General features: G+C 35.6%; 1 protein-coding gene across 1 annotated transcript in view; it reads left to right on the forward strand.

Annotated features, from left to right (window-relative positions):
- Positions 1–12,636, forward strand: part of LOC306876432 (neurabin-1-like) — a 53,025-nt gene that overhangs the window by 20,728 nt on the left and 19,661 nt on the right. Inside the window, exons 3-4 of the mRNA XM_079427587.1 lie at positions 9,145–9,277; positions 10,444–10,564. Coding sequence (XP_079283713.1) covers positions 9,145–9,277; positions 10,444–10,564 — 254 coding nt within the window. The remainder of the gene's footprint in view (positions 1–9,144; positions 9,278–10,443; positions 10,565–12,636) is intronic.

Raw genomic sequence — 12,636 nt, forward strand, 5'->3', positions numbered from 1 at the left:
TTTTATTCTTTAATCAAAAACATTAACATCCCCTTCCCTTCCCTTCCCAACAAGAAGCAGCTGTTTCACTTGGATACATATACAGAACATGACAGTAAGGATGAAAAGTTTCAATTTCGAATTGATTACTTTAAACACAACAAACATCTATATCCAACTTTCTACCACTATATAAATCTATAATACAGCCGTGGCTAAAAAGAATGTGGCCCAGAAGTTGATTGACAGCATGCCAGGACGTATTGCAGAGGTCTTGAAAAAGAAGGGTCAACACTGCAAATAAGTGTCTTTGCATAAACTTAATGCAATTGTCAATAAAAGCCTTTGACACTTATGAAATGCTTGTAATTGTACTTAGGTATACCATAGTAACATCTGATAAAAAGATCTAAAAACACTGAAGCAGCAGACTTTGTAAAAATGAATATTTGTGTCATTCTCAAAACTTTTGGCCACAGCTGTACAAAAAAGTAATACACAAATATATACAAATATGTCATAACTTTGATATTTTAAATTTAATATAAATTCATACCATAAGAATCAGGGACTTCGACATGTACTCAAACAGGGTTGGAAAAACTTTTGACCTCATATAAAATAAGAAGATTAAGCACATTATTTTACACATTTATTTAACAACAAGAAGTAAATAGATATACAGAATATTCCAGACACTATTTTGTACATGACTAGTGGAAAATTCTAATTAAGTGTTTGTTTAGATAGTGAGCCAATCATAGAACAGTTTCAATAATAAACACCATTCAATTAGATTGTGTTTTTTTTACTGTTCATTTTTTCTTTGTGGTCATGTGTTAATGTGACTCTTACTGTTTGTATTCATGTATGTGTGCAGCCTGTAGGGTTTGTTGGCTAATATACAGTATATGCATACAGTATGTGTGTGTTCCCTCCTCTCACGCAAGTGTGTTAGTGTGTTCTGAGCAGGAGTTCAGTTAGTTTACTTCACACAGCTTGTGTGTGTAAGACAGTTTTTTTGTAACTTAAATGAGTTGAACAGTAATTACTAACTTGATGGAGACATAACAGGGAAAGACTGGTGTAGCGTTCCAGTGTTTCTCTGGACTGGAGTTGAAATGTAAATGTGAAGCAGATGTACACTGTGAGTATTAATTTACCCACATTACAAATGTCAGGACACCACATAAAACATGCACAGTGGTCAAGCATTAAGCATTGACATTAAGCATTCTGTCTTGCTTTGCTCACCCTCATGTTGTTCCCAACGCACGACTGCTCTGTTTATTGGAAGAATGCTCATCCATACAATGAAAGATTACATGGACCAAGTGTTCTAAAACTCCAGACAGGTATCAAGTAATGCGTCAAAAAGCACTTTTATGCAATTTTTATGATGATCCTTATAGTCGTCACTTTGTGTGAGGAACACGTTTAGGGCCCTATGATTTATGCGATGCGGAAAACGCAGACGGATTTCAATTACGGAATACAATATGCTTAATAATGATTGATAAAACTAATTTAACCATTAAATCAGAGTCTAGAAAAATTAAAATGGAAAAAAAAAATGGAATTTGGAAAAAAAACAATACTTATTTCATAGGGCCCTATTCGTCCAAATTTGTTAATCACTGAAAATCAACTTCCATATTTCCAAGATAATTTTTGATGTTTAATTAATATTAGGAGCATTGGGATCACTAGACGAGGGCTTAATCTAATTTTTAAATACGACCAAAATCGTACTTTTTCCCTTTTTTTTTTTTTTTGGGTCTGTAGCTCAAAATTAGCCCGTGCACTTTCACACTTATTTTGCCAGCACGGGTCACATGTTTTTTATTCAAAACAATAAGATTTGAGAGTAATTGAGTTTGCATCACTGGATATTACTGCAGATCGTTTAACATTTCTTTTGTAATGCACTTGTCAAATATTAAATGTTTAGCTACTTTGCCCTCTTTCACTCTTAAAACTGAAGCGTTGTGATTCAAGCCAAGTTCATGCTCGGCTTCAGTGAACAGTCAAGCCCACCTTCTTTTATTTGATTGTCCAACTCAATCATTTTGACGTTGAGCACAGTAGCAGACCATGTTAAAAAAACATACTTTTAAAACTTTTTGCCATCATAACACGAAGAGCAGTGAAGCAGCATTAAGATTAAATATTGGGTGTTTATGGTGGTTTACGGCCTGATTCGTTTTTGAGTATAGATCCAATGACAATGGTTAACAGCTCGTTGGAGAGGAGGATTATCAGTAAATATTACATTTCAGCCTGTTTCTCACACAAATCTATTGCGTGACATTCATAGGTGTATTGGATTTAGAACACAAGTCATATGTGGACTACTTTTATAATACTTTCATAAAACCTTCGATACTTCTTCTGTGGGATGCAAAAGTTTTGGAACAATATTAGGTTGAGTAAAAAGTGAGAATTTTATTCCCATAATGTGCTTGCTCTCTGGATGAGGATAGGAGAGGAAGTCAGAAGTCAGAAAGGAAGCTGTTTGAAAGTTGTCGTGTAACTGAAGCAGGTGTGAACAGTGCAGAGCAGATTCTCTCTCACTCTCAGAGACCAGAGCAGTCAGGTTTCAGCAAAGAAAAGGAACATTGTTTGAATTGCTGGCGTCGTCCATGGCAACAGGAGAGATGGAAGAGAGAGAGAAAGAAAGAAAGGAGAAAAAGAGGCCAAGTGTAACCACAGAGCAGTGTGAGGTCAGTGCAGGCCTGCCATTCATCACACGCTCACAGATACTCAAAAATGTTCAACAGTTAATTAACACGCAGTCATTTCATTTTCTCTGTCTCGCTCTGTTATTTTTCTTGATGGATTTTCAGTGTTCACAGTTTCAGTCATGGTGGGTGTAAGTTCACATGCTAAAAATCATTTTTATAACCAGTATTTTGTCTTGCTTTTCCAATACAAAATATAAATATTCCTAAAACAAAATATGGTTACACTTTATTTGAAGGTGTCCTTGTTACAATGTAATTATACATTAAGTACTGAGTAATATTAATTAACTACATGTACTTACTATAGGGTTAGGATTAGGGTTTGGCTTAAGGCCCTGATATACTTAAAACGAAATCGAAGAACGAACTGATATGATGTAATTTCGAACCAAATCAGGCCGAAACGAAGTTTCTTTTGAGTTCGTTTCAGCAGTTCGAAACAGCTCACCAAAGCGAGCTTTCTGGGGGAGTTCGTTTTGGCTTCTAAACACCTTTGAGCTTCCATTGGTCCGTGGTGATTACGCAATCGGTGGGTGGGTTCGGGAACCCCACCTTCTTTGACGTGAGATTTTTTTTTTTCCCTGCTTCGTTTCTCATTCTACTTTGGTCAGACAGGAGAACAACATCTAGAACAGTAAGTTACTAGCTATATGAATACATTGGAGTGTCGAATAGCTGAGCTGGTACAGATATATCTGCACTTGTATGATCGCTCGTGGTGAGACTTTAAAAATTCTGAGAATTTAATTCTTAAAAAGAGATTGCAACGAAGCACGACTTAAGCAGAGCGACGTGGAGAAATATCCAAAGCCATGAAAAGAATGAAAGGAAAAGGTGGAGATAAGGTGGCGAGTAACAAATAAATGTTGTTACACCATACCAGTGTTAATTTTGACAGCAAATTTTGATTTAGTTTTAGTCATCTGAATTGTTTTTAGTTTTAGTCGACTAAATCTACAGTAAATTTAGTCAGCTAAAATCTAGTTACAGTGCATTTATTAAGCATTTCTCTAAAATGTCCAAACTCATTAGGCTATATAGGTTTGATATTGTTTTATTTATCATGATAGAGTGCAATTTAACTCCGGTGACACACAACATGCATTTGTTAAAATGAAATAAAACCACTTCTCATAAAGAACAAGAACATGGTTGTCTTTTTAATGAAATACCAATGGTTATATAGGCTAATTATGCATTTTTTATAACAATTTGTTTACAATATTCTTCATTCTTTCAAGCAGACATTTATTTCTATAAATAAATTTAGATGAATCTATAGGGCTACTAAAGTTTTTCAGTCAAGAGCAGTGAGTGATTGTATGTCTGTCTTGTTGCTTGATTAACATCAATGACTCGGACAATAGCAACTAAATGACGCTGCTATACCTTTAAAACTGAATGTACGGTGGAGGATGCAATGGATGCAAAGTACTGATACACGTTCTCCCTACTGTTTATGTTCGCAGCTGTTTACGTGAATACTCTTCAAAACTGACATTTCGACATCATTTTGTGTATTTCTCTGCACATGTGACGTGAAAGAGTACTCACGCGCTGAGAGACGCGCTTTCTGTGCGTGTATGCTTGTCTGCGCTCAGAAAACCGGATCGAATTGAGTTCTCTTTTGCGTCGTCAAGTTTATCTTGGGGGTTTTTTTTCTTTCTTCATTGGAAAATAGATTTTTAGGCTTAAATTTATGCTTGAAAAAATATAAACTTCAAGGTGCATTTTTAAAAAAACACGTCTTAGAAGCTTCTCAAGTAAATTTGATCTTGTAAGGATGTTAAGATCTTTTTTTTCTTCTGTAAATCAAGATATACATATTTATTTAGGATTTTTTTTCCTCAGTGTCACATGCTTTTTTTAGCCTGGCAGACACAGAGTCAGTGGGTGAACTGCATTGAGAGGTTTCCGTTCAATCGCTTCCGTGAAGATTCATGCTGGGCTTTTCTATAATGTGCCGCCCAGCCAACAGAGACTGTTGTTTAGATTAAATCCTGTGAGGAGCGTGGAGGAATGTGAGTGTGAGACACGGTTTCCTGCTCAGCTGCTGAATCTACAGCAGTCTGAATTGAATGAAATAAGTTAAAAGCGGCAGTTAAATGGCAACAAGTCTTTCTCTTGCATTGTCAAACAGACAAAGCAACCACTTTTGTTTTCGGTTCGCAAAACAGTGACTCTAATGAGCTGGTTCTTTTGTACCGTCCATTTCAAACTCAGTTTTGTATTGTTATGGTGTTAAAACCTCTAATTAAACCTTTTTTGATCTAAAATTGTCTTGTTTTTTTCTAAAAAAATAAAAATGTGTAATAGTCTTTAAGTCTTAAAATATCTTAAATTTAATTCAGTCATGCTGAGACTGCATTAAAATATGGTACAAAAGCAGTATGGTTTTGTTCAGCTTGTAGTTAAGACCAATTATTATTGGTTAGGAAAGTTAGTCCCTGTGGTTGAGAGAGAGACAGAGAGACGTCTAGTCGTGTGGATTGGGGATTATGTTCAAGGTTGGGAAGCTGAACCATTTTATTCCAGTTTTTGGACTACATCAATTTATACTCCACCATCTTCACACTAACCCTGAAACACACACACACAGTTTTTAAAGATGCCATATTTAACACTTTTATTTTTGCTATATCATTAGCAGGGCTCATCACATGGATTGCTGGCCAGTGGTTCAGATTTTTACACTGGCCCCACCACTAACTAACTAATTAATAAATACTTAAATAACTAACTTAAATAAATGATACAGCTTCCTTTGTTTCTGACTAATGCAATCATGTAGTTCTGATAAATAAGAACACCAAATTTTTCTTTAAATAAATTTTGAATACCATCTCAAAACCTCAAACCAAACTAATACAGAGTTGAACATTATCAAAGACAAGTAACTGTGAGTAATAAAATGAGAAAAAACAAACATGTTACAAGCAATAGATCAAATATACAAATGAAATAACCAGTGATTTATGTTTTTCAGGCAGGTCTAACAGTAGCATTCAGGTGAGACACATTACAGTAATGAAATAAAGAAATCAAATCTAAAATAACATGCATAGTCATCAGCTGCATAAATTAAATATAGAAAGGCGGATTCGAGTGTGTACAAAGAAACTCATACAGTGAGCGAATTGTACAGTTAGTCGTCATCTTGTGCTTAATTAGTTAAACATTTGAACATTTTAAGTTGTAAGACTTAAAAAAAACTTGTGTGAATGATAAACGTTCACAGTTGGGCCTGTTACAATTCCATCAACTATCCCTACCATCTTTCACACTGGCCTTGGGCCAGCTCTTAGTGATTATGTTTTACTCCTGAAGATTAATTTAGTACACGCACTGAAAAAAATTATTAATTGAATTTGCTAAATTTTCTTGAGGTTAGTGGTTGCAATCAATTAATTTTAGCTACATTTAAATAAACTTAGTTGACTAACTTTTAAGGTTTTTATTTATAATTTTTTTTTAATGTAGCTAAAATTAATTGTTTAATTTGTAGTATAATCTTTTCAGTGCAGACAGTTTTTGCTGGTGTACCTTTTAAGACATCTATGCTAGTTAGCTCTGCTAGGACTGGTTAACTCTAAAGATCATTGCACACTGCCTCCGAAACTTTCGTCTGTCATAAAAAAATTTGGATCAGGTTTGATTTTCTGCATTTTCGCATCCGTAGCATGCATTTTTATTGGAAAGGATGACGAATATGGAAAAACGCGAACATTTCAGACTTAGTGTGCAATGCCCTTTACTAACCAAAACAGACCAAATTGTCTTTCATCAGGACTCACCAATTAGCCGATACATGAATGATATGTAATTTTGGGTGGTCATAAGATAATGAAATCATGGTTGTGGCATTTATCATAACGATTCCTGGATGAGCTGCTTTTTAGTTCGGCTTTAATAAATATTCTGTGTGGTCTGTGGATGACATGATACACCGAACTCTTATTTAAAAGACCAAAATGTTGTCTGCTGGAAAGTGTCTTATTGTCTAATTAATGTGTACTCTCACATGTAGCTTTCCAGAATGGTGACTGAAACCAGTGAGCTGCCTCTGTGCTGTTATTGAACTTTCAGTTAATTTGGCATCATGCTGATATATTCTGATGTAATTCATCACATCAGAGCTCAGCACATTTGCAGTGACTAACAGCGCTGTTTTCTGTGCTGTGATGTAGATGGTTCTCAGTAATAAACTGACTCTTTTTCTGCTCCTAATTTTGAATCGGCGTTTTTAATTCAGACCACAACCCTCAATGCTATAAACCAAGATTACAAAATACTTTGGACGCCTCTAAAATGTTCTTTGCCCCTATAGCTGCAGTTGGAGAAGCCCTCTAAACCTCCACAGAAAGAGAGGTTAGTGGTGATGATATCTGTCTCGGTGTCTTTCCTTCTTAGTAAACGCTTGTGGTTCTCAGGTGGATTATGACGATAAAAATGTCTGTTTCCTGTCTGATCAAAGTATGTCGCTGCTCAGATGAGCAGACTGACTGCTGTTGACCTGCTGTGGATTTGTGTTAATGTGTAGTCGCTCAAGCTCTAACATGCTCCAGGTAGTCCACTCACAGGAAATGTTTACCAGGTTCAGTTACAGTCCTAATCAGTGGACTGATCTCATTCCCTCTCTTGCTCTGAACGAGTCTAATGTAATGAGACACACCTGAGTTTCTCTTCAGATCTACAGAGCCTTGGAGGAAAACGTGTGTGTGTGTGTGAGCTAGAGAAAGAGCTGGCAAAGATTTGAGCTTTGACTTTGTTCATTCAAACTTTGGAGCCCAGTCTGTGTGTCTCTCCACAAAATAGTACTATTTAAGCTAGTTTAGGCTCTGTCTACAGTTGGATTCATTTTATATTGAGTTTCCCCTCAAATTTCTACTCTCAGACTGATAAAATATAATTAGTGGAGCCCAGTGAGATCATTTTACTCAAACCCAATGTTTTATTGTTCCTCTCACGGTCTTCAGGCTTAATCCGCTTTCATTCACTCTATCCTATTTCACACACACACACACACATTTAACTCTTTTCATTAATCAAGAAAATATTTGATAGTCTATTTAAAGGGATACTTCAGCCAAAAAAGAAAATTGGCATTGTTCACTCAAATTTGAATATTGTTCCAAACCTGTATGACTGACTTTCTTCTTTGGAACAAAAAAAAGGTAGGGCTGTGGAATTAAATCGAATTCGATTATCATGCACAACTAGTCAGTAAAACCGGTTTCTTGATTAGTAGTTAATCGCCATCACCTGCTTTCAAATGGAGCGGGAATTACTACACAGAACCGTAATTCACTGACAAGCTAGGCAATTTTGTGTTCATAATCTAAGGCGATTCATCTGCGATTATGAACGCGATATTGCCTATCTTGTCAGTGAACTACGGCTCTGTGTAGTAATTTCCGCTCCATTTGAAAGCTGGTGATGGCGATTTACTGCCAATCACTGAACTGGCTTTACTGACTAGATGCGCATGATAATCGAATTTGATTTAATTGCACAGCCCTAAAAAAAGGGCAACTATTGTAAAATAGAGGATTGTTTTGGAAAAAAACAAAAAGAAATACATACATGACTGTCAGGCTCCAAATAAATTAATTAATAATCATAATAAAGTAATAAAAAAAACAAAAACATTAGTCTAATATGTGAGGCATAAAAAAAAGTGTACCTCTGTCATAGTTGCTCTTACTCTCTCTCATGTTTAGGTATTTTACATTATGACACATGTTCCATTAATGAAAATAAATTGAGTGAGTGATAAGGTGAGTAAATGATAACAGTTTTAACTGTGGGATGAAGAAAACTTAAGTAAATTGTGTATTAAATTTTATACCAGTATAAGAAAAAACAAGTTTTCTTTCCATATCCTCTCACCTTCTCAGCTGTGGCTTAGTTCACTGAGGTTTATATTATGTTTATGAGTTTTATATGTTGACTAAAGTTGGGTATGCATTTTTTAAATGTGTTTTATAATTGTTGCTTGTTCTTCATTAGACTGTTTCTATAGACACAGTCACACTGCATCAGTTCATCATATCAATTCACTGTATGTATATTCACTGATACTGTAAAACTTGACTGACTATAAAGAATGGATAAATCTACATAAAAAAGGATTGTGTGTGTGTGCAGCAAGTGATTTTCTTTGTAGCTGTCACTGGGCTGATACTGTAGCAGAAAGGAAGCCTTTCTTTGGCAGGACTGTAGAGAAGCTGATTACAGCTTTGATGTTTGGGTTTCATTGATATATCCAGTGTTTTTGCAATAACCGAAATGCTGACCAGTGAATTAGGAAGGGGTCTCATCTTAATAAAACGCATAATAAGCACTCTGAAAGATTATGAAAGTGAATGAATAGTTATTGTGTGTTATTAGCTGTAATTGACAGTTGTTTCTGGGGCTTCAGGTGTACAGCACATTCTCTAATGAAGAGTACGACCGGAGGAATGATGATGTGGATCCTGTGGCGGCGTCTGCAGAGTACGAGCTGGAGAAACGGGTGGAGAAGATGGACGTGTTTCCCGTGGAGATCGAGAAAGGTGAGGCTGTGTCTTTCACAAAATACTTCAACTCTCTCTGAGATTGAGTGATTAAAAATCAGTCATACTTCACTCCTTAAAACAACATATTCGGCACCATCTCTAGAGTTCCATTTTTATAAATTAATGACTTAAAAAAAATCATTTATTTATCTTTACCAGAAACGTGCATTTAGTTTTCATGCTCGCTTTTCCATCTCCCTGACCCTTATAATTAAACGGATTGTTTTTGCTACTGTACCTTTAGTCTTGGCCTCAGACGTCACGCCCACGGAACATTGGCTAAACGTCTGATGCATATGGCACACAAAAGTGGAAACACTTCAGGAGTTTCGAAGTCGTTGTCGGATTGGTTAGATTAGACAGGATTTCTGGGAGACGTGTGCGTCAAACCCCCTCACGAAAGAAGAAATGCGTTGTGTTTACAACTGTGACGAGAAACGCTTATCAGGATCGCTGGATTTTCAAGTTTGCGGCATAGAATCTTTAAAATACGTCCGAGAGTTTTACACACTGGTCTGTTATTGTGGCGACATTTCCACGCCCCGAAACATGATGCTGAACGAAACAAACTTTGATTGGTTGTTTGACATCATGTCGGTCAAACGGCCTCATGGGTGGGCTTTGGCCAATGAAAGCTACCATAGATTCCAGACTACGCGAGACTACTGGACCTTTAAAGGTGTGGTCACATTAGCAAAATTTTGTGGGCAAAAATAGGTCCATTGTCAATAGTGTAGAGAAGTACAAAGCACAGGTCAAACGAAAATCACTTTCAAACCCAAGTTTTTTATTGATCAATGTGGCAAATTCATGTGAGCAACTTAAACATGAGAGATTTCTGTTGGAATCACTGGATTTCACCATGAAATATCACAGAGCAATGGTAAACGTGCCTGCATCTCTGTAGGTAATGTCTGTACATAAATGATCTCCATTATGATTGGCTAGCCTCTTTGCATGTGAAATGAGTAGGGATATCCCTGACAAGATACTGAACTCTGAACGGGTATTAATATGTACATGTTGGCAGTCATATGTTAATGGGGAGAAGCTGTAAATGTTAGAGTATGTCTGCATCAATTATTGCTCAATTCCAAAGTCAATGAAAAAAAAATTATAAAGACAAACTTACTTTTTTTGCTCTCTCTCTTCTCTTTGTGCAGGTGATAAAGGGCTGGGGATCAGTATTATAGGGATGGGTGTTGGGGCAGATCAGGGTTTGGAGAAACTGGGCATCTTCGTCAAGACCATCACGCAGGACGGAGCTGCAGAGAGAGATGGCAGGTGAGATCTTTAGATTAACATTTGGACTGGCAGAATAGAATTTCTTAGAGATTCACTGTGGATCTCTTAAGATGATCCTGTTTTAGATTAAACAACAGGTCTTGATTGCTTGGAAAAGTAAGACCACAAATCTCCTCAACTGGGAGAAACACAATTTCTGAAGGATCATGTGACACTGAAGACTGCAGTAATGATTCAGCTTTGATCACAGGAATAAATTACATTTTAACTTAATATCTATAATAATATCTTACAATCTTACTGTTTTTACTGTATTTTTATCAAATAAATGCAGCCTTAGTGAGCATAAGTGACTAAGTGTCAAAAACATTAAAATAGCTTACCGACACCAAACCTTTGAACGGTATATATGCTGGTGTGAGCCCTGTTTGGGGTGATTTTGCTGCTTCCTGAGGGCAGCTGGAGCAGGACACACATGTTTGATCTGTCTGATGGGCTGTGAAACATTCTGTCCAGACCACTGCATTTATGACTGTCTCTCAATACAGAAAACACACTCTTCCTCTTTCCTGTGAATCTCAGCACTCGCTGCCAACTGCTAAAGGCCTTTTTAAAGCAGAAATACCTCCTGCTGTTTGGAAAAAGTGACCCAGCTGGGTATCAGGCCTCAGAGGTGTCTGTCATAAACATGTTATGATGTATAGTTTGGGGGTCAGATTAGGTGTGGGAAGTGTTAGCAATCTGTGCCTTGCCCAGAGAGGTGTGATTATATGACGTGACATGCATTTCACATGTCACAGTGCAGCATTTAGCAGCACATTTACAATAGTGCAAATTAGATGGAATGGAGTATTATAGATCATTTATTATGAAATATATATTTTGCATTGTAAGCGTGACCATACGTGGAGCTCAAAAGTTTGGGTTAAGTTAGATTAAAAAATAAATAAATAAATCAGTATATTGGAATGATTTCTGAAGGATCACGTGACACTAAAGACTGGAATAATGATGCTGAAAATTCAGCTTTGCATCACAGGAATAAATTACATTTTAAAACAATCATAATTATAATATGTAATATAATCAGTAATATTATATTTTCCAATATCGTAATTATTACAGTAATGCACTCAAACGTGAGTGCATGCTATGAGACCTCGCATTTGCAATTGAGATTATTTCGTGGTGTTGTCACGATACCAGAATTTTGACATTGATACGATACCCGATTAAAATATTTCGATACTACTACTGAACTGATACTACAACAAAAAAACATAGAACAGGAAAAGTTTCTTTGTTATTAATAATAAGAACATAGATGCACGTAACAAACTAAAGGACAAATACAATAAAACAAAGACATAAAATAAATAAAAATATCCGTTTTAGTTTTTCCAAATTCTGTTGTTGTTGTTGTTGTTGTTTTTTCGTTTGTTTTTCTGGATTCCGTTTTTTTGTTTACATTAAAAAATATTAATCAAAAAGCATGTCTAATTAATTGAAATCGTGACACTTACACAGTTTAAGGCCCTATGAAATACATTTTATTTTTCTCAAATTCAGTTTTACTTTTATCAAATTCTAAGAATCTGTTTTCCATTAATTTTCTGGATTCCATTTTAAAAGTTTCATTAAATTTGAACAATCAAAAAAGCATGTTTAATTATTTTATAAATATTAATTAGATTTTATACAGTTTTCTAGTAAATAGTTTTTTTCTGGTAAAAATTCCTTAAATATTGTCTTAATATTTTTATTAGTAGTAGCACTATCATTACATGAACTAATATTTATGTCAAGCTGAACTGATATTAGTAAAACGCAGAATCGTACCGATTTTAAAAGCAGGGCATCCCGATACCTTTTTAATACCGGTATATTTAATAGTGCAACACTATTATTTTGGAGAGCAGATACCACTTTAAAGAAAAGTCTATCCACACTTTAGACAAACATATCTAAAAGGCTACTTTTCATAAGACAATACAATCCCATTACGTTCTGTTTTATTAGTAATAAATAATAATGCAAACTGAATATAGCAATTTAATTTGACTTTTAAATGTAACATTTCACAACAGTAGTTTGAGGTGTTTGTTCTCCGT

Source organism: Barbus barbus (genome assembly GCF_936440315.1).
Source record: "Barbus barbus genome assembly, chromosome: 10".
NCBI lineage: Eukaryota > Metazoa > Chordata > Actinopteri > Cypriniformes > Cyprinidae > Barbus > Barbus barbus.